Raw genomic sequence first — 25,838 nt, forward strand, 5'->3', positions numbered from 1 at the left:
CTTTAGGCACTTTCAGCACATGGCTGAAAATGTGTCAAGGTTGCAAAGTGCAAACCCTTCATATAGATAGAGGGGGAGAGAACATGTCGAAAGAGTTTAATGCATACTTGTCAAAAAGTGGCACTCAACACCAATGTATTGTGCCTTATACACAAGAGCAAAATGGTGTATCGGAGAGAAAGAATAGGTCTCTCATGGAGATGGCACGTTGTATGGTAAGGCCAAAGTTTGCGTCACAAGTTTTGGAAGTTGTTGTGTGTGGCATGTGCAGCATATATACTTAACAGGTGTCCAACAAAAGCCTTGAAGACTATCACTCCTTCCGAAGCTTGGCATGATAGAAAGCCATATGCAGTTCATACGCGTGTCTTTGGTTGCTTGGCTTATGCTCTTGTGCTTGAGCAACACCGTACCAACCTTGATGACTAGGCAGTGAAATGTATTTTTGTGGGCTATAGTGCAAAGAATAAAGGGTGCCGTCTCTACCATCTTGCGTCTCAACAGATTATGGTTAGTCAAGACGTGGTCTGTGGGGGAAAATTCATCTCAGCCCTTGCTTGAATGCAGAAACAGAAAAACTATTGGCTCACATGATCTCTTTGATACTCTTCTCCCCTCGTACAGCTGGAAATCAGCCCAAAGAGGCTGTAAATCAGCAACCAGCTATGCCAGATGTTGCATCCATTGATCCCACAGACATTGATGATGCAGTCAAAGATTCAGCAAGCTGAATCAGTGGTGCCTCTTTGGCTGTTGCAAACCTTGTGGGACAGCAATGTAGTAGCTTCTTTGGCAGGGCAAACATGTGCTAGTTCTCGCCATACATCTGGGCATTTTGTGCATCATGCTCTCATTTGCTTCTACTTGCACAGGAATATGATTCCATTTTGAAAAATAGCACTTGGGAATTAGTTGACTTGCCTTTCAGCAAGCAGGCTATTGGTACGAAGTGGTCTTGTAGGAGACATACATTTTGTAGTAGACATGTATGTAGGAGTTAGGAATTTATTAATGCTAGGCACTAGGCACTTAGTTTGTTTTGGGTTTTTTATACCTTAGTGTCCCATGTATACTTTACGGTGACACATGGCATCTTATAGTTGGACCCCTTGGTCCTTGGATGTAGGGGGCACATTTTACTTTGATTGTAATGAGATTCTCTCACGACTCTAGCGTGAGCTTCCACCGCCAACCTCTGCTTGCTCTTATTTGTGGACCTACGACTATGTATGTGGTAGCTCTGCTGCTCTAGACGATTGCTTCCATTGCTCACTCTTCCAACATTTGGTATCAAAGGGGTTCGTTCCTGTGCGACCTGTGGTCCTATTCGATCCTATGACGTTGGTGCTACTAAGGTGGTGAAGCAAGCGGCTAACGAGCACCTGCCGGTGCTGTTGAGGAGGCACAAAAGCTTACAACTCAGGCGCTGAGTCGGGACTGCATAAGAGGTCTCACGCGGCACTACACAAAGCAGCACACACATTCAACCCTGCACATGATGTGGCTATTAAGGTGGGTACCAAGCGGTGCTAACAAGCAGCAAAGCAAGCGCAAGCAATGCACCTCAAGTGTTGCATCAGCAAAGCCGGCAGCAGCACAAGCGGTAGCAGTGCACAACAGGCGGTGGCAGCAGCCAGCAGAGGAAACAACAGGTAGCTAGCACTACAATAGGCAGCAACAAGCGGTGGCAACCGACGATAGCAGGCGGCACCGTACGGGCAGCTGGTGAGAGATTTTGGCTCTACACGGGTTGAGCTAAGCAGTGTAGCAACAGCACAGGGTGTTGCACAAGCCAACTGAAAACTACACATGCGGCTCACAAAGAGTGAATCTTCACCAACATTTCATTTGCAAGCCCAGCATGGCGTGCCGTGAGACAGACTCAACCACGTTTCCAAGAGAGAAAGATATAGAGAGATGTTGAGAAGAAAATTGTTGATAGCCCAAGCTCATCTTCTTCATCTATGGCTGTACATCATGAACTTGAGAGGGGCTAGTAGGATATCCAAGTCGATGTCGATGTCTAGGCACGAGATCTCTGATGTCGATATCCAAGTCGATGTCGATGTCAATGTCTAGGCACGAGATCTCTCATGCCGAGAACACGAGGATGATCCACAAGTATCTCTCACCGGGCTAATACCAAATCCAATGAATCCAAATCCAAATCCAAGTCCAAGTTCATATCTAAGTCCAAGTTCACATCCAAGTCTAATTTCAAGTCCAAGTTCCAAGTCCAAATTCAAATTCTAAATTCTAGTCCAAGTCCAAGTTCTAGTTCCAATCCAAGTCCAAGTCCAAGTCCAAGTCCAAGTCCAAGAATCGCTCGCTCATCCCATGAGTAATCTCCACAACTCTTGCAGACTTGTTGATGAAGAAAACCATGGAAAAGCTCTTTCTGGCAAGAAAAATGATATAAAACTTGTTTTAATGGTTTTCGAGCAATAAAAACCTCCGAAAAATAGCTTTTAGGATTTTAGGAGCGGTTTTAGGGTTTTTGAAATTTTCAGTCCGTACAACTCCGCACATGCCCATCAGGGTTGTTAGAGGCGTCAAAGGCGTTTGGTATGAGGCAGGTATGGTAGGTGCCTCGAAAGACTCGTATTTTTTAGAGACGTTAGAGGCGTGTTAGAGACGTACGTCTGTTATATTATATATATATATAACATGAGTACCATGGAGTTGATAGTTATATAGTCTTGTGGGTTGACTACCATGAGTATATAACATGCACGTTCCTAAAAGGTGAATTTGGGTATGTTCCTGGATTCATCTAGGTATATATATATATATAATGATAGATATATACAGATAGATAGTGATAGATAGATAGAAAGAAAGAAAGAAAGAAAGAAAGATTTTATTAACGTCTTCCAAAAGACCGAACTCGGCCTATGAGACAAATCGGTGTACCTGTATGGAGTATCCTCTGTCATCCCAACAAAAATGAAAAAGTACTGAACTAAAAAGCTGAATCTGGGTGTGCAATAAGTACAATGAGTGGTGAAGGGGATGGAGCTCTACTACTAGGAGAATGCAAAGCTATATGCATGGAGTATACAATCATGATATGCAACCTAGCTAGCTCCATCCTGTACCATACTGGGGGTATAAAATGGTATACATCAATGAAGGGGGTGTCCACAGCTCCCTGAAGAACATGCCTTGGTGTGCTCTGAAGCGAGCCAGTCGCTCCGCACCCTCTGTGTGTGTGTGTGTGAAAGAGAACCTTGATGGAGGCCCGAGGGAGAGAGAGGGTGTCACCTCGGTGTGTATGAGAGGGAGAGAGAGTGTGTGTGTGAGAGAGAGAGTGACAGTGTGTGTGAGAGAGCGGCTGCCTTGAGCAAGGTTTAAGCCTTAAGGGAGGGAGAAAGAGTGTGTACGAGAGAGGGAGAGACTTGAAAGAGAGTGTGTGTGAGTCTTGAGAGCTTAGAGGGGCCCTTATAGCCCCAGAGTCTAGAGACTCAAATGGACGAAAACAAGCAAAAACAGGCAAATCCCAAACGGTCAGAAACGGGTAGAAAAAAAACAACTATGCCCAAACACCTCGAACGAAGCCTCGAACGCCTCGGAAGACTCGTACACCTCGAGGCTCGAACGCCTCTAACGGTTAGAGACGCGCCTCATAACAACTATGATGCCCCTACAGTTTCGTACGGATGTACGGATCCGTACAGTCGTATGGACAGGTAATGACGTGGCACAACAATTGATGAAGGCACTCTGAATCAGTGGGCAGTGATGAAAAATTCCATGATTTGGTTCATGATCAAGTAGATGATGGAGAAGATGATCTCTGCGCTTCAACGACGATGGCAACACGATGAAGAGGTTCTTATTCAACTCGATGCTCAAGAGAGGCTCATGCTTCTTTTATACTTGGGGAAAGCCTTGCTTTTTGGCAAAAAATGATGCTTTTGCTTTGCTTTTGGTCTTTTTAATAGTAAAATATGACTCAACTTTAGTTAAAAGTTCTTGTTTTGCATTTCTAGCTTCAAGACCTTACTTTTTGGCCCCAGAGCTGCCTTTTGAAAAAGCGGCTTTTAGCTTTTTGGTCCGGCCCAGACTCCTCTTTCTAATGGTGCCCCTGGCTCACAGTCAATCTAGTTTGACTTTTTGCTTTTCCTTGCTTTTTGACCAGGACTTGTGCTTTTTCTTGAGCAAACCTTATGAACCTTGTCCCCATGTCTTCTTCCACTTGTCTAGTGTCTAAGCATGGGTTTCATCTGTTAGAAGTCATCTCCTGTCTTTATGTTGACACCAGGGCCTTTGTTGTGGGTGTGCCCGCCCTTGTAGGTGTTTTCTCATTTTTCCTCACTCCCCGTATTTTTTCCCCATTTTTCCCTATTTTTCTGTGGCTTGGGTGGCAGCCCCGTGGTGGAAGGAGGACCTCTGAAGCTGGCCGACTGCATCTGGACATGCTGCTAGTGGCTGTTTGTGTTGCTTCAGGTCCATGACCTCCCAGATGAGCTGGCCGACACCCTGCTGCTGGCCAACTGGTCCTCATGGCTGGTCGTGGAGGTTCAGGCCCTGTCGGCTGCCCTATAGCAGGCCGACTGCTGTTAGGGGGCCATTTTAAATCATATTCGGGATCTTCTGTGTATATAGAGCAGAGTTACACGCCTCTCTCTCTCTCTCTCTCGTGCTGTTTTTCTGCATTGCGTTTGCTCGTGTTCCCAGATTTGGTCATCATCTCTGCTGCGTATTCTGACATCATCATGTAAAATAGAGCTAGGAGGGCCAAATAGTTCATTCCCTCCCTCTTATATTGCAATTGTCCTCATCTGCGAACTCAAGCACATCCATATATTCCATGTATATCCATGTGTTCCAAATACATCTTGTATCTCCATATCTTTCAAGGTACTAGCCCCATCTGGTGAGCTTGTGCATCTGGTCTTTCCACATATCCGCGGTATCATCTACTCATCTGGCAACATCTCAATGCCTTATCTTTGACTAATGGCTTTGTTCTTGATGGTACATCTTCATGGCCTGTCACATGTGTTAGATATAATAATTTATAAATGCATACTTACCTTCTGCAGAAACTAGACAGAAGCTAGCCAACAAACAAGTATGCATCATTCGCGTCTACTGGGTATTCTAGGTACTGGCCAGATAGTCTGGAGCCCCAGTGGACTATCACATGCCATAAATCCAAGCATTGTCCACACATCAAAAGCAGCACACAAAGTCAAAGAAATTCAAACATCCTCCTATTCATGGATTATCTTGTCTGGTTTCATCGGAAACCATGCCGAGTGAAACCGGCCTCTGGTAGAAACCAAAGTGCGGTAGACTAGCAGTCACCCTTCCACTTGTAGTCCAGATATAAAACAAATGTGATTGGAGCTTGAGTGCCCCAAATCTGAAAATAGAACGACACTTGTTGGCCCCAAAGCTTGGCGCCCCTTGCGGTATTTCTTTATTCAATTTCAAAAATATGTAAGGCTGAGTACAACAAAACCAGCCAAGAGAATACACCTGTATGTCCAATCTGGCAGCCCACAATACCTCTTAGCACAGAGGATTCACACACACAGATCTGTGTCTCAAAGCAACACTCTGTGCTTCCCTCTGATCAGCCAAGACCATTCAGCAGGAGAGCCTTGAGCATACATCTGGCATATCTCATGCACATGATTCCACAACTCAGCACAAACATACATTCACTGTCCAATCTCTGTTTCCACCCTTTTCAATCTGCCATACCCCTCCTCTCACAAGGGGCCAGATAGCACAACTCTGCAGCAGACATAAGCCAATGGAAAGAAAGACAGATGAACAAGTTCAGAGCTTACCAAATCAGCTCGTGGTTCTGCACTTGCGAAGCCAATCGTACCAATCTGTACTTGCCTTCTTGCAACCACTTGTCTGATGTATCAGATAACTCTGGGAAAGCTTAGCCTGCAGCTGGAGATGCACTGTTCTCTACTGTTCACGTCTGAACAGATCTGCCACCAGCTGTACCTGCCCGTACAGGTCAGTAGAACACTATTGTACCTGTCCGTACGGTTCCCACAGGCGCCTGTACTGAACTGGTCAGTACCCAACAGCAGCCGCCTGCTGACTATACCTGTCAACACAGCCTGCACCTGCCCTATCCAGCGCCGCCTGTACCTACCCTGTCCGTACACTGCACCAGCAATCGTACAGGACTGTACCTACAGTCGTACTTGCCTGTGTTGCCTGTACCTGCAACAGCCGCCGCCAGTACCTGCAGTACGGTTTCCTATCAGCGCCACCTGTACCCGCAGTCGTACACTTATACCTGCAGTCGTACAGCTCTGTACGGCCTGTTTTCCACAGAAAAACTCCAACAAAACACAGCAACCAGCAGTCCACGTTTCTTCTCCTCTTCTCCACGCTTGAACTTGCACGATTCCCAAAAGCAAGAGAGAGAGTGATGTGAGAGAGGCATGCAACTCCAAAAGTGGAGTTACCCCCTCTCCAAACTTATCCTAGGGCCCCAACTTTAATAATCATTAAAGTTCCCTAGGGGCCACTAAGGCCTAGGGGCAACCATCAATAAAACATTAAAAACATTAAGGTCCAATACAGTCATCTAGGCCATCTGGTCGCAATGACCGCCTAACTGCGAATTCCAAGATATCTGGCATCGTTCCCGTCAATGGGTCATCTGGCATCGTTGCCTTCCATATACAAATCTCATTCTAGCATCATTGCCATCAATGGGCATCTAGCATCGTTGCCTCCCATATACAAATCTTTCTCCTTGGGCTATCGGGCATCCTTGCCACCCTAACTAGAGCATGTCCAAGTAATCATTATAAGCAGATTCCAAAGAGAGGGTTTGTACCTCTAGTCCTCTTCATTGTATATGTATATGTATATATATATATATACAATCCCTCTAGCCCTCTTCATTGTAAATATATATATATATATATATACAATCCCTCTAGCCCTCTTCATTATATATATATATATATATATATATATATATATATATATATATATATATATATATACAATGAAGAGGGCTAGAGATACAATCCCTCCTCCTTAAATCTGTCTTGTTCGCAAGACGCCGATATACCTGTACTTCAAATATATCTGGACGAACCACTTCCTCATAAGCTCGTAGTATATCTGGATAGTCCTTGAAGTACTTCTCTGGCATCTATTTCGCATCCAATAGCGAATAATTCTCGAATTCCAAGAGGAACTTTCTGACCACTGTCTTTCCTCTTTTTCTCACAGAATGAAACTCAATCTGTTCTGGCTCTTCCACCCCTGGTGGATCCTCCAAAACACGTTCCTCTGGGAGTAGTCCTGTATAAGGTTTCAATAAGCTGACATGGAAGGTATTATGTATCCTCCAATGATTTGAAAGGTCAACCGATGACATACATGGTTGTTCTTAGTAATCTGAAAGGTCCATATACCATCAGTCCCTGATTTTGGCAATCCAAAGATAAAATCCAAAGCAATAATCTCCCATAGAATGTTCAATGGGTTGAATAATCCTACTAGTGTTTGTCGATCAAACTTGACCTTCTGACAAACCAAACATTCTTGAATCATAAAGTTCAATGTTCTTTCTCATAGTCGGCCAATAGAAGTAGCTCTCCAAAGCTTAAAGTGTAGTCAAGGTGTCTCTATGCCCCATGAAGGAAGGAGCATGGCACTCTTCCATTACCTTCATCTCAATTCCTTGTGTCACACGTAACCTGGGTTTGCATCATAAGAAAACCCTACTTGATGACATAAAAAGTCACCAAATCTCTAATCTGCAATCTGTTCCAAAACATCTTTGAAATCCTCTTTGGTAGCATAAGAATTCTTAAATAATGGATTGATGGCCTTGACTCCCATCCTGAAGTCCTGATCCGCCTCATAGTTGTTCCCTCATTAGGTCCTTGCCCAAGGCTGATTCTGGACAGCCATCAAACAAAGGCAAAAGTGATGTAGATCAGCCCAAGAAAAAGGGCAGGTGTCACTACTGCAAGAAATGAGGACACTACATTAGTGAGTGCAGGAAGAGACAGGCTAAAGAGGAATAAGGAATGAGGTTTGTCTCCAATATGCTTGTAGCAAAGGCTGAGAATTCAGCTCACTTTGTGCAGGATGATTGGGCATTCTTGGTATGTAGTTATGATGCATCACAGGAGCACTTGTCTCTCAATATGAATGAGAAACAAGTCATTTGGTACTTTGACAGTGGGGCTCCTAGACACATTACATCAAAGAAGGATTTGTTCATGTCATTTAGAGCTGCCCCAAAAGGGGAGGAGGTCACATGTGCAAACAATTCTTCATATCCAGTACAAGCCATTGGTGAGATTATGCTCACAGTTGGCAGATGGTTCAGACCTATGCACATATATATATATATATATATATATATATATATATATATATATATTTATATATTTATATATATATATATATATATATATATATATATATATATATATATATATATATATATATATATCGAAACCCATGGGTTTCTTTTTTTAGCAACGGACGAATCTTTCGAAACCTCGAAACATTTATCTCCGAAACCCCCCTCCTAGCGGCCGGTGGAAGCCTCTAGTTCTTCGGCTTCCATTTCCACGAAGTTGGAGCCATTGTTTGTCGGGAGCTCGAAGATAAGCAGAAGGGCACCCATGACACAAAGCATGAGCGCAATGAATTGCTCAAGACCTTTGGCTACATAGGTGGGGAGAGAGTTGTCGTCTTGTTTGACATGGTAGTATGAAGGATGCGATTACGGAACAAGCCGCTCAACGGGGCTATCTCCCATTGACTTTGGTAGACAAGAAGGTAGAGGAATTTAGCACAGGTACGACCATGAGGATCAAGTTTGAGATGGCCTGTAGTGCTAAAGTTATCATCTAGGACACATAATTTCTATGGGATTTCATGGTTGCCCCTCTTGTAGGAGCATACATAATGCTAGGAATTCGTTAGTTTCACAAGTTCCACCCAGACGTCGATTGGGAGCGGCACACTTTTCGGATTGTCCGGAATGTGTCTTAGGCTCCTGTGATCATCAAGTGTGAGCCAAGGATACCTAACTTTCCTCTCATAAGCCACATGTGGGCTAAAAGAGAAATCCAAAAAATTGCACATTGTGGGGTGATCTATATTCAGACCACCTAGACAATTGCCAGTCCTTCTGAGAAGTACTGCGCTCTACATGACTAGTTCCATAAGATTTTCCTTTGAGACAATCTCCCTTCCAAGCTCTCCTTGTCTAGAACGGAGGACCATAGGATAGATCTCCTCCCAGGCTTGGTGTTGCATGCAATAGTTGACCATTGTAACACGCAACAAAGCCTTCTTTAAACCTGTGAGTTTATGCAATCCACTTTACCTTAAGAGAGAAGAGCTGAGAAAGAAAGAAAGAAAGAAAGAAAGTTATATTAAATGTCTTCAAAGGACCCATTGGGTCTATGAGACCAAAAGTGTAATTTCATGTAATTTCATTTTCTCATCATGGTACAAAAGAAAACAAAGACTAGAGCTATGAGCTAGGAATGTCAAACTTGAGCCACATGATACAAAGTGGGACCATCACCATCATACAATCTATGGAGCTAACCCCTTGGTAGGAGGAGGGGGCGATCAAGGATATCGAGCATGGGGTTAGCCTATGGAAGGCTCTGTAGATCCGCTAGGCATGGGAAGGTGGCTATGTGCCTCTCCAAGATCTCCTCAAGCTGGGGCCATCAAGGATTCGAGCATGGGGTTAACCTGTAGAAGGCTTTGCAGATCTCCTGGGTGTGGGAAGGTGGCTCTGTGCCTCTCCAAGATCTCCTCAAGCTGGGGATGATGATGCTGCTGCTCGCGAGTGTAATAACCCTTTTGAGGACCTTCATTTTTGTCCAAGCCCAAGCCCAAGCCAAGCCCCAATTCACGTAGTGACTTGATTCACTTGAGCCTGTCCTCCTTGGGATCCCCTGAGCACGAACATGAGTCCGTAGCCACTTGCCATAACTCTGCACCCCTATTTGACTTCTGACCTCACGTGTTGGCTAGCTACATTGGGTCGTCACAGGTGCTTACGTCTGTTTACTTACCAGATCATATTCATCAGTGATCACCTTTCACCTTGGTACACTTACCCTTGTGATTGGGTGAGGTTTTACTGTGAGTGTGACATTCTCTTTCCCTTTCTAGAAATCATCGTTCTCGATGATAAAGGTAGGGAAATGCTGACGTAAGGAACTAACTAGCTCCCACATAGTGTCTGTCAATGACATGCCCCTCCATGCAACCATATACTCTTGGAGTGCGATTTCTAAGCCTTTTCTTCCTACGATCTAGTGTACGATCTGGGCTATGGTGTAGTCTCCTACTCCTCCAAAGAAACAATACTATCAAGTAAATTGTCGGTGTCGTGTAAATATTGTTGGCCCTCTTGGATGCTAGAGTTAGGGTATAGATAGCAATGAAGCACACACAAACTCACAAGAAGCAACACGATTGGGAGCATGAGTGGGGGAAGTACTTGCATGTATATTAAGCGTGCCACGGCCATAGCACTCTGACTATCAGTCAGTATGGTGGTGGGTGTCTGCTGACACTCACAAAGATCTGCAAATAACCTTTTTAGCTATACACAGTCTACTGTATTAGTGAAGGCTGCCTTGTACTCAGCTTCACAAGTAGATGTGGCAACATTGGGTTGCTTTTTACTTAACAATGACATGCATGAACTGCCCATAAAAATACAATTCCCACTGGTAGATTTTCAAGTGTCATAATCACCAAGCCAGTTTGTATGCATTGAGCTGCAAACTGCCCCCTTGGGATAGAACAATCCAAGATCCATGGTGCCTTGAAGATAGCGATAAATGCGTTTCACAGCTTGCCAATGCTTCGTCCTTGGGCTGTGCATGAATTTGCTTGATTGGGACTCACCAAACTGAATATCTGAGCGTGTATTGCACAAGTATATGAGGCAGCTCACTGCCTGGCTATACAGGCTCATGTCATAAGGCTCTCCTCCATCATACATGCTCAATTTGAGCTTGGGTTTTACAGGTGTAGAAATAGGCTTTCAATCCTGGAAGCCAAACTTATGCAGGAGTTTTTGTATGTATTTGGATTGAAACATAAAAATGCCTTCATCCATTTGCACAAATTGTATGCCCAAGTAATAGTGCAATAAGCCCAAATCTGACATTTCAAACGAGGTATTTAATGTAGCTTTGAAAGCTGAAATTGCATCCTCATTAGTTCTTGTCAAAAGCATGTCATCCACGTAGAGTATGAGCATGATCAAAATACCATGATCCTCTTTGACATAGAGGGTGCTCTCAGTTGGACTATTGTTGCCCTGACTGGTCAAGTATGCATGAATTTTCTCATACCAAGCTCTTGGAGCTTGTTTGAGACCATAAAGTGCTTGGCAGAGCTTGCACACTTTGCCTTTTGACCATGCATCACAAATCGAATAGGTTGACTTACATAAACTTCTTCCTGCAAATTCCCATTAAGAAAAGCTATTTTTATATCCAATTGATGCACTTTCCAACCATGATGGGCAGCCAATGGAACAACACATCTAATAGTCGTAAGCTGAGAAGTAGGTGCAAAAGTCTCATGATAGTCTATGCCTTTTTGTTGGGCATAACGTTTGGCCATAAGACGGGCTATGTATCTGTCAATAGTATCATCAGATTTCTGTTTGACTTTGTACACCCATTTTGTGCCAGTGGGTTTCTTGCCTCGAGGCAAGTCAACCAAACCCTAAGTGTTGTTCTTATGGATAGCATCCATATCTGACTGCATGGTTTCCATCCAGTTTTCATTCTCTTGAGCCGCTTCAAATGAATATGGCTCATCTACATCACAAACAGTTTTCATGCATAATACATTTACCTGTTCTCGAGCACTTCTAGAGCCAGCCTGTGTCCTCCCAGGTAGAGGAGCTGAAATTTTGCGCTCTTGCAAATTAAGAACCAGCCAACGAGGTACTGTTCTAGCTTCTTGCATGGCTGTCCGCTCTTCTTGACCAGTTTCTTTGTACAATATGAGTAGTAATAGGCTGATTTGGGGGCTGGTTTTCAGTACCCATAGGCTGTCCAATATGCATTTCTTGCGGTTGGTCTGATGTTCCATCTATGCCCAATGGAATCAGCCACTCAAATATATCCTGTGGACCAATTTCAAAGTGTTTGCTAAACTTTGCAAGTGGCTGTGCTGAATCTTCAGAAATACATCTCTCCTCTCAAAAATCCTTTGACTGCATGGAGTGTAGAGACGGTATCCCTTGCTACCATTGCTGCAGCCTACAAATATGCATTTGATTGCCTTGTCATCTAACTTGCCTCTAAGCTTTGAAGGCACAACATATGCATGGCAACCAAAAATTCTGAGATAGTCACCATAGGTTTCCTATCATACCAGGCCTCAAAAGGAGTGATGGTCTTCCAAGCCTTCGTAGGGCACCTATTCAAAACATGTCTGGCACACATAATTGCCTCCATCAAGAATTTGTGAGGCAGATTTTTGTCCTTACGAGAGTGCATCACGAGAGTCATGAGAGCGCATCACAAGAGTCCCATCTCCTTTGTTCTTGCGTAGGAGGAGGGCTTGCAACTTGTACATCAACACTTGCAACCCTTTGTGCAGCATTTCTAGGAGGTGTAGCTGGCTGAAGTGTTGGTAGGCATGTGTCTTCACTAGACATGATACGCCATAGCCCTTTGGCTACCAACACATTCCGAATCATAAAACTCCATAATGAGTAGTTGGTTCCATCCAACTTGTCCTCTAGGGTGAGCACCCCAAATACATTCTATGCTTGTGCCATCACTTCCTCAACAATGCAAAAGGCCAACTACAGTACTGCAAACTCAAATGCTAGAGCAAGAACCCCAACACTGAACTATGCGCCTGCAAGTGAAATAACCTATAGCACCAAGATTGCTTAAATGCACTGTATCAAGAGTACTTGATTGTTGCGTATTTTGGAGCTTCACGTGTGTTCGTGTGTATAGCCTCTAAAAGGGCTAAGTATATGTATGTCCACCCTGTGTCTGTGTGTGTGTGTGTGACCTTATTCATATGTATGAGTGTGTGAACACTTGCATAGGTGTAAACACCACTTATGTTTGGATAAGATAATTGTGTGTGAAACCACTCTTATGAGTGGATAGGGTATGTGGCACACACCTATTAGTGTGTGGTATTTGTAAGCGTCAAAAGATAAGGTTTGCCACCTATAAAAGCATGTACTTGGTGTACTTCAGCTCAATCAATCCAATACACATTGAGTTGTGCAATCATCTCTCTAGAGCAGAGTTTCTATCTCTAACTCCCTTTTCTCTCTCTCTCTCTCTCTCTCTCTCTCTCTCTCTCTCTCTCTGTGTCACCAGCCTGGACATTTCCCAGTCTAAAAGGGGTATGGTGGACTCCAGGATGTTTAAATATTTGGAAAGTACAAGCTTTGGGAATGGGGGATTATCCTAGAATACAAAGGACCACACTCCTAAAATTTAGGAGAGTTGCTATTTTTGGCCCGACTCCGATGGAAATTCTGTTCGCGTCATTACATCTGGAATTGAGGAGATACCAAGAGTTGGCAAAGTGCCTATGACAGAATGTCTACCAGTTGGGATATTTTTAGAGATAAAGTTTATGGAAGGACCCATCTCTTAGATTGGGACATGTGGCAAGAAAGTGGACCAAAGTGAGACAAGTGGCCTGACACTTGTTAGAAAGTGGATCAAAGTGAGACAAGTGGCCTCACACTTGTCACTTCAGCTATTGTGTGGCTCTCCACTTGTCACTGTAGCCTTCTCTTGCCATTTTAGCTCATGGGAGGCCCAAATCTATAAATTTGAGGTGCAATAGGTCGAACTAAGCTTTAGCGATACTGCGACTGACGACCTCGCCTGCGAGCTCCGCTTCCCCCCCCCCCCCCCCCCCCCCCCCCCCCCCCCCGCTGCTTCTCGCCATCGCGCCCCCCTCTCCCCCCCGCTAGTCCGCCGCTTTCTCCTCCGTCCTCTCCCCCGCCTCCTTCATTGCGCCCCTCTTCGCCATCTCTCCCCCACCTTCAGCCTCGCGTCCTCCCCCGCCTCCCTCCTCGTTTCCGCCTTCTTTTCCCCCCGCCTTCTCTTCCTTCGCCACCTTCCACGCTGCCTTCCCCGCCATTCCCCCCGCCGCTTGCTTCCTTCCCCCGTCATCTTTTCCTCCGCCTCTCTAACCCCTTCGCCTCCTTCTCCCCCGCCTCTCTTCTCTCCCCCGCCACCTCTCCCCCCTCCGCCTTCTCCTGCGTGGCGCATCTCTTCCCCTCCGCCTTCTCCCTCTCCTCCCTTCCGTCTCGCCCCGCCGCCCACCGCTAACTCTTCCCTGCCTCAGCTTCCCCCCCCCCCCCCCCCCCCCGGGCCCTGCCCCCGCTATCCTGTAGCCCTCCGCCTCTCTTTTTCCACGCAGGGCTGTGTCCCTCCCGTTGGTGACCCCGGTTTCTGGCCTTTTCCCTTTGGAGGACTCCATGGAAGCCGCTCCGACTAACCCTGCCGATTCCGATCTCCGTCTGGAGCTCACAGCTGAAGATCTTCAGTTGTTTGTTTCCACAGTTTCCGCTCTTGAGGCCTCCTCCTTGGTCTGCAAGATAGTGGGTAGCCGTCCGATGCGGAGAGAGCTTCGCGACCTTCTGCAAGGCAGCCTTGTTGGCGTGCCCGCCAAGATCGTCAGCGTAGATTTTTTGGGACGTGGCTACTACCAGGTGGATTTCGAGTCCCCACAGGCAGCTCAGATGGTGCTGGCTCGGAGCCCCATTGCCCTCCGCTCATCCCGGGCGTTCCTGGCGCGATGGACTCATGGTTTCGACCCCGCTTCTGACCCGCTAGCAGGCGCGACAGGTTTCCCCGTCACTATCTGCTTTCCTAGACTCCGTAGGGAGTACTTGCCCCTCTTGTCATCCATTGGCAAGGCGTTCGGGCAGGTGGTGGAGACGCCTCAGACAGCGGCCTCAGTGATTGCTCGGGCAGCAGGACTCCCGGCCATTCGGGTTGTGGTTCCGTCACCGGAGTCCCTCCCGAAGACGATCCTTCTCCCTTGTCTTTCTGGAGGACATATGATACAACGCGTGGAGTATTCGGGCCTCCCCGGCCAGTGTTACACATGTCGGGAGATGGGCCATCTCGCACGCGCCTGTCCCCGCAAGGGGGCTCATCCTTCACGCTATGCCGCCTCTGGACCCCTTGCAGGAGTCCCGAGGGCTGGCCATCCACCTCAGAGACCGGACATCCCTGGCTCGCCACAGCAGGCGCCATCATCTGACGAGCAGGCCCCGGCGGAGGATGCCGCGCAGTCCCAGGAGGCTGGCGGATGGCAGGAGGTTCGCCGGCGGAAACGCCCGGCCCGCAGGGACCGTCGCAGACGCCAGCAGGCAGCACAGGCTGGCGGACAGGTTGGCGGACAGGCGACTCCGGTTGGCGTACAGGCACCTACCCGCACTTATGCTCCTGTCAGGGATAGGCGGCCAGCAGGTCCCACCCCGATGGACGAGGATTCAGACTCAGTGCCCGTTGAGGCCGCTAGTGGAGCCTCCCACGTGGAGACCCCGCTCCCGCCTCCCCCCGCGGGGGGCCCCACCCCCTCCTTGGAGCAGATTCCTGAGGATCCCGGGCCGCACTCTTCGACCCCCGGCTCCCCTTCCCCTCACCCGGAGAGCACTCCTTCCACCCCCCCCCCTCTCCCCCCCCAGCCCCCCCCCTCCCGCCTCCCCCGACGGCCCCCCTGACACCTATCCTCTGGCAGATGCCTCTCCATCCTCTCCTCGCCGCGAGCCCCCATCCCTCCCTCGGCCTCTCCAGGATACTTCGCCAGACCACCCACTGCCCCGGGGCAGCGCAGCTGGGTAGGCCAGAGCTCAGTCCAGCGGCTGTTCCACCGCCACTCCGGGCCGGTGGAGATGGCGATCCTTGCTTCGCCCGCCACACAGAGTTCTCTCCAGCCTCCCCTGGGGGGCCCCCGCGAGTGATGGGGCTACCAGTGGATTACGGTTTTTTCAGGTGCCTCCAGCTGGATGCTGGCCCGTTCGAGACACTGGTCGCGCCCTTGCGAGTTTGCGTGGTGTGCCATCCTTCTCGTTCTCCCTCAGTGGTGAGCAGCATGGTGGCTTTCTCCTTTCCTCTCAGTGTTGCCCCAGACACAGCATGGGATTGCAACTCTGTAGAGGAAGTTTTGCGTGATCAGATACTGGAGTTTTCTCACCACTTCAGTGACTTGGGGCTCACGGACCTATTGCAGACCCGATTACACTCAGCCCGCATGAGCTTGTTTGGTATAGGAGACTGGCGGGCGGATCCGGTCCACACCTCAGTTGAGGCAGTGCTTCTGATTCTCCTCCATGCCGCCCCGAGGGTGCAGCCTACCTTTAGATACATATATGCATAGGATTGGTCTCACGCCTATGCCCTGGACAGGGCAAAGGCGGAGTGGGGCTGGACACAGAGACAGGTCACCCTCTTTTTGGAGAGACTCCGCACCCGGACAGACAGTGATTATTCTCCCTCCAAGCCGGCGCCCAAGACTCACAGAGTGGAGGGCAGATCATCCGGGCCGGCTGAGAGGGGTGAGCCAGTGGAGGCTGCTTCACTTGCCATAGCTCATCCATGAGGATCCTCTCATGGAACATCCACGGTCTCGGTGGACATCGCTGCTACATTGGTCGGGGCAGACTTCGCTAGGAGATCCAGAGGGCTCTCGTTGGAGGACCCATAGATATCCTTTTCATCCAGGAGCACCACCTTTCTGCCGGGCGTACCCGCACCTGCGGGAAGATCTTGCTAGGCAGGAGTCACACTTTTTGGTCATCGGCATATGGCTCCCAAGGGAACCAGGGTGGAGTATGCATCTCAGTCAGCGAGCAACTTCTATCCGAGGTTGTGGACTCTGGCATTCTGGTCCAGGGTCGTGCGCAGTGGATCATCCTTCGGGTTGGGGAAGACCGCATTGGCTTCCTCAACTTCTACGCCCCTAACGGGGCGACCGGGAGAGCCGAGTTCTGGAGCACCATTAGGCAGTCCCTCCCCTTGGCAAACCACTGGTGCCTCGGAGGGGATTGCAACATGCTGGAGGATGCAGAGGACAGGATGGGGGGCAGCCAGGAGACCATTCATGGGCCGGAGCTCGCTGCCTGGGAGGAACTAGTGCTACAGGTGAGAGGCCAGGATCCGTGGACTCTCCCGGAGTTTGGCAGGTTGCAGGGGAGTCTATCTTTCTCGCGCTCGGATAGACGGGCCACAGGAGTTAACCTTTCCCGCATCGACAGGTTCTACATTGATGAGTGGGCCTGTGATAGAGGTGGCACAGTGGGCATACTCGCAGGCTCCTCGTTTTCAGACCACTTTCCAGTGCTCCAGATCGAGGACCCCACGAGAGGAGAGCAGGGCCAGAGCGTCCGGATTCCAGATTGTCTCATAGAGGAGCCCGAGATTGCGATCAGAGTTGAGCAGGTCTGGCAGGAGCTGCAGTTCAGGAGAGGATCGCAGCCAACGATCTTGCCAGTGGCTTGCAGGAGATCAGCCAGATGCTCAGACAGGCTGCCTTGGACCGGCTGGAGGCCTTCAGAGAGCAGGAAAGGAGCCTACGGAGGAGTCTAGCGTCCCTCCAGAGACTCCAGGAGAGGGATCCTACGAGCCCTTGGATCTCAGAGCAGATGGAGTCAGCTCGCACTGAGATCAGATCCATCGAGGAGAGGAGGGTGGAGTTCCGATTCCATGCTCGGGCTTCTTTTTGGACACAGGCTGGAGACAGAGTGACTCGAGATTTCTTTGAGGCGACAGGGCCTCGCTTCAGACGAGAGGGTCTCAGGCGTCTTCGGCAGGCTGATGGCCAGGTTGTGGTGGATCCCCCCAGGGTTCGGGCTATAGCCACAGATTTTTACAGGGATCTTCTCTCTGCTGAGCCAGCAGATGACAGGGTGAGAGAGGCTCGGGAGGCAGTCTGGAGCTTCACGAGACCGGTTGTGCCGGCCCATTTGCAGCACTCCCTTCTCTCCCCCTTCTTGGATACGGAACTGGAGGAGGCTCTTCAGGCATTACCTCGGGGCAAATGCCCAGGAGAGGATGGTCTTTCGGTGGCCTTCTTCCAGAGGTACTGGGGCCTCTTACATAGGGGCTTCAGATTGGCATTCCAGGAGATTATGGAGTCAGGAGTCATGCCGGACAGCATGGCAGAGGGGTTGATCCACTTGATCCCCAAAGAGGGAGGAGACAGACTGGAGATTAGACAGTGGAGACCGATCACCTTGCTAGGCACGGCCTACAAGGTCCTAGCTAAGGCGATCAGCATGCGGCTTCAGCCTCACCTTCCGGACATCATCCACTCCACGCAGACAGGCTTCATCCAGGATAGGAGCATTCTGGATAACATTTTCTCTTTCTGGGAGGCTACGGCTCTGGCTAGATTTCGACAGGAGGATCTGGCAGCGTGCTCCTTCTCGACTTCGAGAAGGCATATGATCGGGTGGACTGGGCCTTCTTGGAAGGCACTATGGAGAGGATGGGCTTCCCCCCTCACTGGATCCGTGGGGTCTCTGCACTCTACACATCGGCTCATAGCCAGGTGCTGATACAGGGCGTGCGCGGAGAGAGGTTCCAGCTCTCGCGCTCGGTGCGGCAGGGGCGCCCCTTGGCGCCCTTTCTTTTTCTTTTTGTGGCGGAGGCCATGAGCACTTTTTTGACGGCACAGGATACAGGTTTGCGGGGCCTCCAGCTTCCCATCCGCACCTCGGAGGAGCTCCTAGACTCGGAGTTTGCGGATGACACAGCTGTCTATCTTCAGGGAGGTGAGGAGAACCTCCGCCGCTTCGCCTTAGCCATGGACAGGTTTTGCAGAGCTTCGGGCGCTTTGATCAACTGGCACAAGTCGTGTGGGTTGTGGGTCAGCTCTATGCCCCCCCCGACTTGGAGGCCAGTTGACGGTTTTCAGTGGCTGCCACCCGGCACTACAGTGCGTTATTTGGGATGCTATGTGGGCATTGACATATCTCCGGAGCAGCAGATAGCCCCCCTTCTTCTGAGCATTCGGAAGAAGCTTCTGTATTGGAGTACCGCTCGTTTATCTCTGGCTGGCCGAGTAGTTGTGGCCAACCAGGTTCTGCTTGCTACTATGTGGTACATCACTTCTTGCTGGGCCTTCTCACGGGCGTGCATTGGCCAGGTGTAGAGGCTCATCAGGAACTTTCTTTGGTCCGGTGGCGATGGGCGGCCCGCCAGGGCTAAGGTGGCATGGGCGGTGATCACTCAGCCGAGGGAGAGAGGCGGCCTGGGCATTGTTGATCCTATTTGCCAAAGCCGAGCATTGCTTGGCAAGTTGGTAGTTCGTGGCCTCCTGCCAGGCGCTGAGCCGTGGAAGGAGTTTCTTGTTTCCAGGATGCTCAGCCGCACCCCTTCTCTTAGCGGCCCCTGGACCCCCAGCATCAGGTGGATCTTTACAGAGCAGCGATCCAGAGGAGTGGGCCTTGGCTTCGAGGAGCGTTTTGCAGCTAGCCTTCTGAGGGCCTGGGCGCATCTGAGGCCGTCACTCTTCCAGACTCCCCCGGGCACCGATGAGAAGCGCCTGAGGCAGCCTTTGATCTGGAACCCCTTGATTCGTCTCCCCAGTGGCCATATGGTTGGATCGCGGTCTCATGTGTCGTGGGGCCCGCTGAGCTCTGGCCCAGCCCAGTCCCTAGACGACTGGATAGGTTTTTAGCAGCTGCCTCTCGAGGCTCAAGAGAGGAGACTCAGTGGGATGAGGGGCAGAGAGTTGATGAGACAGGACATTGAGGCGGCCATCCCCCGGGAGTGGCGGACCCCAGTACAGGACCCCCCACCTCCACAGTGGATGGGTGTCTTTACTCGGCATGAGATCCTTCTAGCGGTCTGCGGCACAGCGGAGAGAGTCGCCCCACTCACTTTCGAGGTGGGAGAGGGTGGCCAGCTTCACAGGACACGACTAGATTTGGATGGGCTCCAGGGATGTATTCTTCAGAGGGTGCGGGTGGTCGGCTTTCATCAGAGACAGTGGTATGTAGACCCCTCACCGGCCTCGATAGGGGAGGACTGTTCTTGGAGATTATGGGCTTGGGACAGCAGGCCTCTTATTCGCCTTCAGTGGGATCCAGGTGAGTGGTTTTGGCGAGATCCCTACTTGGCCCCTACCAGCCCAGGCATCCCCTTTTCTCAGTACACAGCGAGGCTGGGGCGGCGGATTCAGAGACACAGGATAGCGAGCACCCCGGCGGCGGCCGAGCATTGGCGGCGACAGGGGCTCTCCCCTGCCTTTCTTAGGGACTTCTGGCAGCGCCTTTGGGCCAGCTTCCGGCCCCGGAAGGTGACGCTGTTTCTCTGGCTCACAGCGCATAGAGGACTGGCTGTGGGGGCTTGGCTAGCTTTCGGCAGTCACCCAGCGTCCTGCCCTCGGTGCGGCCATGCACAGGAGTCGCAGCGGCACTGCTTATGGGATTGCCCACAGGCACAGCAGGTCTGGCAGCGCGCTCTCAGGATGGTTTTTGCAGGCTCACCAGGTGAGATGCTGGTGACGTGGGGTGCGGTGGCTTGGGCCACGGACAGCGGCCCGGCCCTTGGATATGAGGACGTCCCTGGCAGTGCGACCATCCAGGTCTCTGACAGGGCGATGGCGGTGGTTCCGACGCCAGACTTCTCTTCGGCAGCACCTCGGGAGGGGGTCGGGCACAGATGGGAGATGGTCAGCAGCATGACAGCTTGGCACATTTGGAGAGCCCGATGCAGGGAGGCCATTGACCGCCAGGCGACTCCACCGGCGGAGGTCATACAGGCCCTCTGGGTGGACATCATTCACACCTTGAGAGGACACTGGGGGAAACTCCACCAGGGCGACTCGGATCGCATGAGAGGGCGCCGCAAGGCTTTCCTCCGCACTTGGCAGCCCGGCCCTTTCCTCACCGCGAGGGGCGAGGATGTCACTTGGCACTACAGGCCTCCAGTTTGGCTTTTCTCACCTCCCACATGTACTATTAGGTAGCCCCCCCCCCCCAGAGAGCGGCCAGCCACGGGGGTGGAGCTCAGGAGTTCACTGTGTTTTTATCCCTCCTTGCGAGGTGAGCTTTGTAGCCTTATGGCGTTTTCTCATTAACTAATAGAAGGATCTTTTTTCCGGAAAAAAAAAATCTATAAATTTGAGCCCTCTCTCTTCATTAATGGAGGCTCTCTTGCTGCACACTAGCCTCTACCACCGTTACAGGCTGCCCTAATGATGGCTACTATCTTTCTCTCTCTTGAAGGCTGCCCATGAAGAATACCGGGTGTCATGGCCCTGTGAAAAAGGAACAGCACAAGTGTGGGCATGGTGTGAATGATTCACATGGGGGGTGCCCGGACAGAGTTAAAGATGTGTGGCCATCCCTAGGTGGGGAGGGGGCCACTCCACTTTTGGAGTGTGTGCTTCTCTCTCTCTCTCTCTCTCTCTCTCTCTCTCTCTCTAGCTTTTGGAGAAACGTGGAGCATACTTGCTAGTTCTCATGCGTGGAAAAGCAGGAGGAGAGGGTGTCGACTGAAAGAAGGTGCTGCTGCTGTTTTTCTCTGTGCAAACGAGCCGTACAGCCCTGTACGGACAGGCTGCTGCAAGTACACGCTCTGTTGCTGGCTGCGCATAGGAGTTGCTGCGAGTATCTCTGTTGCTGGCTGCGCACAGGTTCTGGACAGACTGCAGTTGCTGGTACAGGCTGTACAGACAAGTACAACTGCAGGTACAGCACTGTACGACTGCCGTACAGTGTACGGACAGTTCAGGTACAGCAGTACGCGCTGGACAGGTTCTGGACAGGTTGACTGCGCAGGTACAGGCGTGTACAGAAACTGGTTGCAGGCGGCATATGCAAGGACAGCTTCTGGCACGTATTTTGAGGCGGTACAGACTGGTACAGTGCTGTTTTTCAGGACTGTACAGACAGGTACAGCACTGAGGTGGACACTAGGAGGAGGGTACAGACAAGTACATACACACGTGTGAAGCAGGGTTGTGGAAACGAGTGCCTGCAAGTACAGATTGGTACCGTTGCTTCCTCCAGTGCTGATTCACGAGCTGAATTTGGTAAGCTCCGCTTCTGTTCATCTATCTCTCTTTCTACTGCTTGATGTCTGTTGCTGATATGAGTTATCTGGCCCCTTGTGAGAGGAGGGGTATGGCAAATTGACAAGGGTTGAGACGAGAGTTCTAAGAATCTTCCTCAGGGTCATAGTGGTGCCATCCCACAGGAACCATCTTTTGGCCAGTTTCCGAACATGCAACATGCTTATGGTGCAAACTCTCAGAGTTCCTTCTATGGACAGCCACCTATTCCTCAGCAGAATATGCATCCAGGTTATTTTGGTGGTGGCTCAGTGTTCCAATCTATGACTGGGGGTTACCCTCAGGGAGGCATGGGTATGCACGGGCCTTTTAGAGCTAATTTTCAGCCTGGTATGCAGGGGAATATGTATGGTGGTATGCAGTCCGGTATGCAAGGAAATATGTTTGGAGGCATGCAACCTGGGATGCAAGGCAATATGTTTGGTGGTATGCAGCCAGGTATGCATGATGGAATGTTTGGAAACATGGCTGGAATGTATGGTATGCCTGGTGTGACCCAATGATGGGTATGAATGTTGGGGGCAGCAATCTTGCGAAACCACTTCCATATGATAGTCTAACGCCTATGGGAAAGGCGAAGGATTACAAGGAAGGGGGAGCTGCAGTGAAGTTTGATACATTCAATGGGGCCAAGGATAAACTTAAAGCACTTACCTTTTTACAGCAGTTTGATGCTGCTTTCTCTGGTGGGAATTACACAGAGTCCTCTAAGGTGAGGAAAGCTGCCACTTTTCTCAAGGGCAATGCTTTGCAGTGGTGGTCTACTCTTCTTTTGCAGGGCATAGCACCCACCACTTGGGTACAATTCAAACAGGTTTTCTCTTCCGTATGGCTCACATCTACATTTGAGGTGGATGTTATGACCGCATGGCACAAATTGGATGCTTCAAAGTGTGATAGTTTGGAGGATTATAACAAGAAGTTTTGGGAAGCTTTACTCCCAGTGACTTCTTATCGTGCGGTGCCATTATCTGAGCAGGTAGAGAAGTATTGTTGTGGGCTGCCCAAGGAGGTACGAGATTATTGTATAAAGACAAGAGTAACGAACATGTCACAGATGATTGAAAATGCTATGACAGCTAATGCGTTACTCACAGGTGGTTCATTTGGGTTTAAAGGCAGTAAGAAATTGAGCAAGAAAGCTAAAAAATTTGGGCATGCTTCTCGTGATGCTAAAGGGTCTTCAAAGACGAAGTATAAGAAGTTGCCAATGCCCAAGAGGACTTCTGAGGAAAGACAGGTTTTGAGAGATGCTCATAAGTGTTTTTACTGTACTGAAGAGGGGCATATGTCATTCAATTGTCCCAAAAGAAAGTCCCAAAAGGACTCTGACAATAAAGGAGAGCCCAAGCCAAAGAAACAAAAGCCTTCTGCAGGCTTAGTTCCTGATCTTGTGGGGGAACAGCCAGGCATAGTCACCAGGGAACGGGAACGGATATGGGAACGAGGGGCCAATCCGGAACGGGAATGGGACCCCTTGCAATCCGGAACGGGATCCGGAACGACACGTTATCATATTTCAATACACATGAGTAGACAAATATACAATTAAAAGCAGGTAAAAAGAGACAAATATACAATTGAAAGCAAACAAAAAAAGACAAGAATTTGATAGCAAACTCAATGACCTTGTTCATATTTAGAAAACCAGAAGTACAATAGCTTGTACAATGTACAGCCACATAGTGAAAGCTAGATAGCTAAGAACAAAGAAACCTAAAGTCCTAGGTGATATCAAATAGGTGCAAAGATGTCAGCTAGATCATCCATAGATGCATCATGCATCGATGCAGGTGGAGGTGGAGGTGGAGGGTCGTCATCATCCGACTCAGACTGTGGCTCCATATCTATGAAGCTCTCATGGTCAAAGTCACCACTAGCAACCTGGGCTAATAGTCGCAAGTTGGCTGACACATACACAAGGTCATTTGTTCTGGTAGTGAGTAGCCGATTTCTCTTCTTCGAGGGAACATGGCTAAAAACACTCCATAGTTGCTCAATTGGAGAAGAACTTGCATTCTGACTGAGAATGCGCATTGCAAGCCGTTGTAGCTCTGGAGTACCCGATCCATAGTTCTCCCACCAAAGAGCACCTCCCATAAGTGTCCTATCTTGCTGGGCATCTGCTGAACCAAAATTACCTGTCTTTGCTCTGTACTTTCCCAAATCAATTCTAATCTTGCTTCTCATCGTAGCATCAGGCACCAATCTGGCAAGGATTTTGTCCCAGCCATTTGTGACTTCTTCATCCGATTCCTGGCCTTTGCCTTGAAACTCTGGATCAATCACAAATGCAGCTGCATGCATTGGTGAGTGATATCGGTCCCACCTTGCTTGACACAAACTTTGAAGTTCTGCCTTCTTTGTTGTGTCGGGCTCCAAAGAAAGGATACGCTCCACCATCTTGTCCATGCCCTCATAAACTTTGCCAATGCAAGGTTTTTTCCCATCCACCATACGCAGCATGTAGATAATGGGCTTCGTAATGTTGACAACATGCTCAATCTTCACCCACAAAGGAGCATCCATGATGTGGGTGTAACAAGTTGTTCCTTGTGTGCTACGGGCAGTGGGCCACGTGCTCCACTCATCACTCACTACAAGCTGCTTGAGAATGTTATGGAGTGCAACTAGCCTCTCTAGCATAATAAAATTATATGCAAAACGAGTTTCCAAATATTTTTTAAGATCCAAGTTTGGGGATCTTTTCCTAAACTCGGAGAGGCTAAATGTGTGCCGAGTGATGAATGAAACTATGTCTTTTCTCTTTGCTATGCATGGTGCTACCCATGAAAGACCATCAATGTCTTTCAGAAGATTATTCAAGCCATGTGCAATGCATGGAGTGAATGTGATGTGTGGATACCTTGCCAAAAGAAGGTCGCCTGCAGCTCGATTTGAGGCCTCCCCATCACCAATGACCTGGATCACATCTTGAGGACCCACTTGCTCAATTGCCTCTGCCCATTCCTCCACGATGACGTCGGCATACTTGCCCGTTTTGGAGAGGCATCATGGGAAGACACAAAAAATGTGTTCCCTCGAGAGTATGCGATGATGCCATGGATGGAGCGAGATTGGCTATCACTCCATCCATCACTAATGATGGAGACACCGTTGCGTTGCCACCCTTCCTTGACGTTTTGCATGGCTTGCTCAACAGCTTCCTTTTCCTTTGCCAAAAGCGTGGTTCGAAGGCTCTCCGAAGAAGGGGGAGTGTAGGTTGGTCCAAATTCAGCAATGAGACGAACCATTTCCCGAAAATAAGGGGACCTTGCCACATTGAAAGCGATGTGGTCATGGTAGAAGAACCTTGCAATAGCTGCATCCACGGCTTCTCGTTTGCGTGGATTCCAAGAACCCGCAAGAGTTCTTTGCGTGCCTTTGGGGGGTGGTGGTTGATGCACGGAAGAAGAGCCTACGGATGTGGAGAAGTTGCTTGAAGGAGTTGTAAAGAATGATGGGTTCGCAGCCATAGCTCTTGGAGGAGGAGCACGAAAAATCACTTCATTATGCCTAGCTTCTAGCTCTCTCTTTTTCTCAGCTGAGATTGACAAGCATGGTTGGATTTCTTGTCCCGGCTCATGGATTAGGTGACCTCGAACTCGGTTGACTCCCCCATGTTTGGTGCTGCCACAATAGCGACATTTCCACTTCCTAGCTCCTCCGCCTTGATTGGTCTCAAGAATATCCACCTCATCCCACCATGACCATGCTTCGTTCTTCTTGGCTCTCTTGGTTCCCTT

At 49.3% G+C, this 25,838-nt stretch overlaps 2 protein-coding genes across 2 annotated transcripts in view; both read right to left on the reverse strand.

Annotated features, from left to right (window-relative positions):
• LOC147641612 (DNA repair RAD52-like protein 2, chloroplastic) overlaps window positions 1-25,838 on the reverse strand; it is an 81,180-nt gene that overhangs the window by 12,281 nt on the left and 43,061 nt on the right. The gene's annotated exons all lie outside the window — the stretch shown is intronic.
• LOC147641613 (uncharacterized) lies at window positions 23,696-24,760 on the reverse strand. The gene has a single exon (XM_086794103.1). It carries the CDS (start codon window positions 24,736-24,738, stop codon window positions 23,827-23,829), a length of 912 nt encoding a protein of 303 aa, XP_086650229.1. The 5' UTR covers window positions 24,739-24,760; the 3' UTR covers window positions 23,696-23,826.

This window comes from Cibotium barometz, chromosome 1 (assembly GCF_041138505.1).
Source record: "Cibotium barometz isolate CiBa-2024 chromosome 1, ASM4113850v1, whole genome shotgun sequence".
In the NCBI taxonomy this organism is placed as follows: domain Eukaryota; kingdom Viridiplantae; phylum Streptophyta; class Polypodiopsida; order Cyatheales; family Cibotiaceae; genus Cibotium; species Cibotium barometz.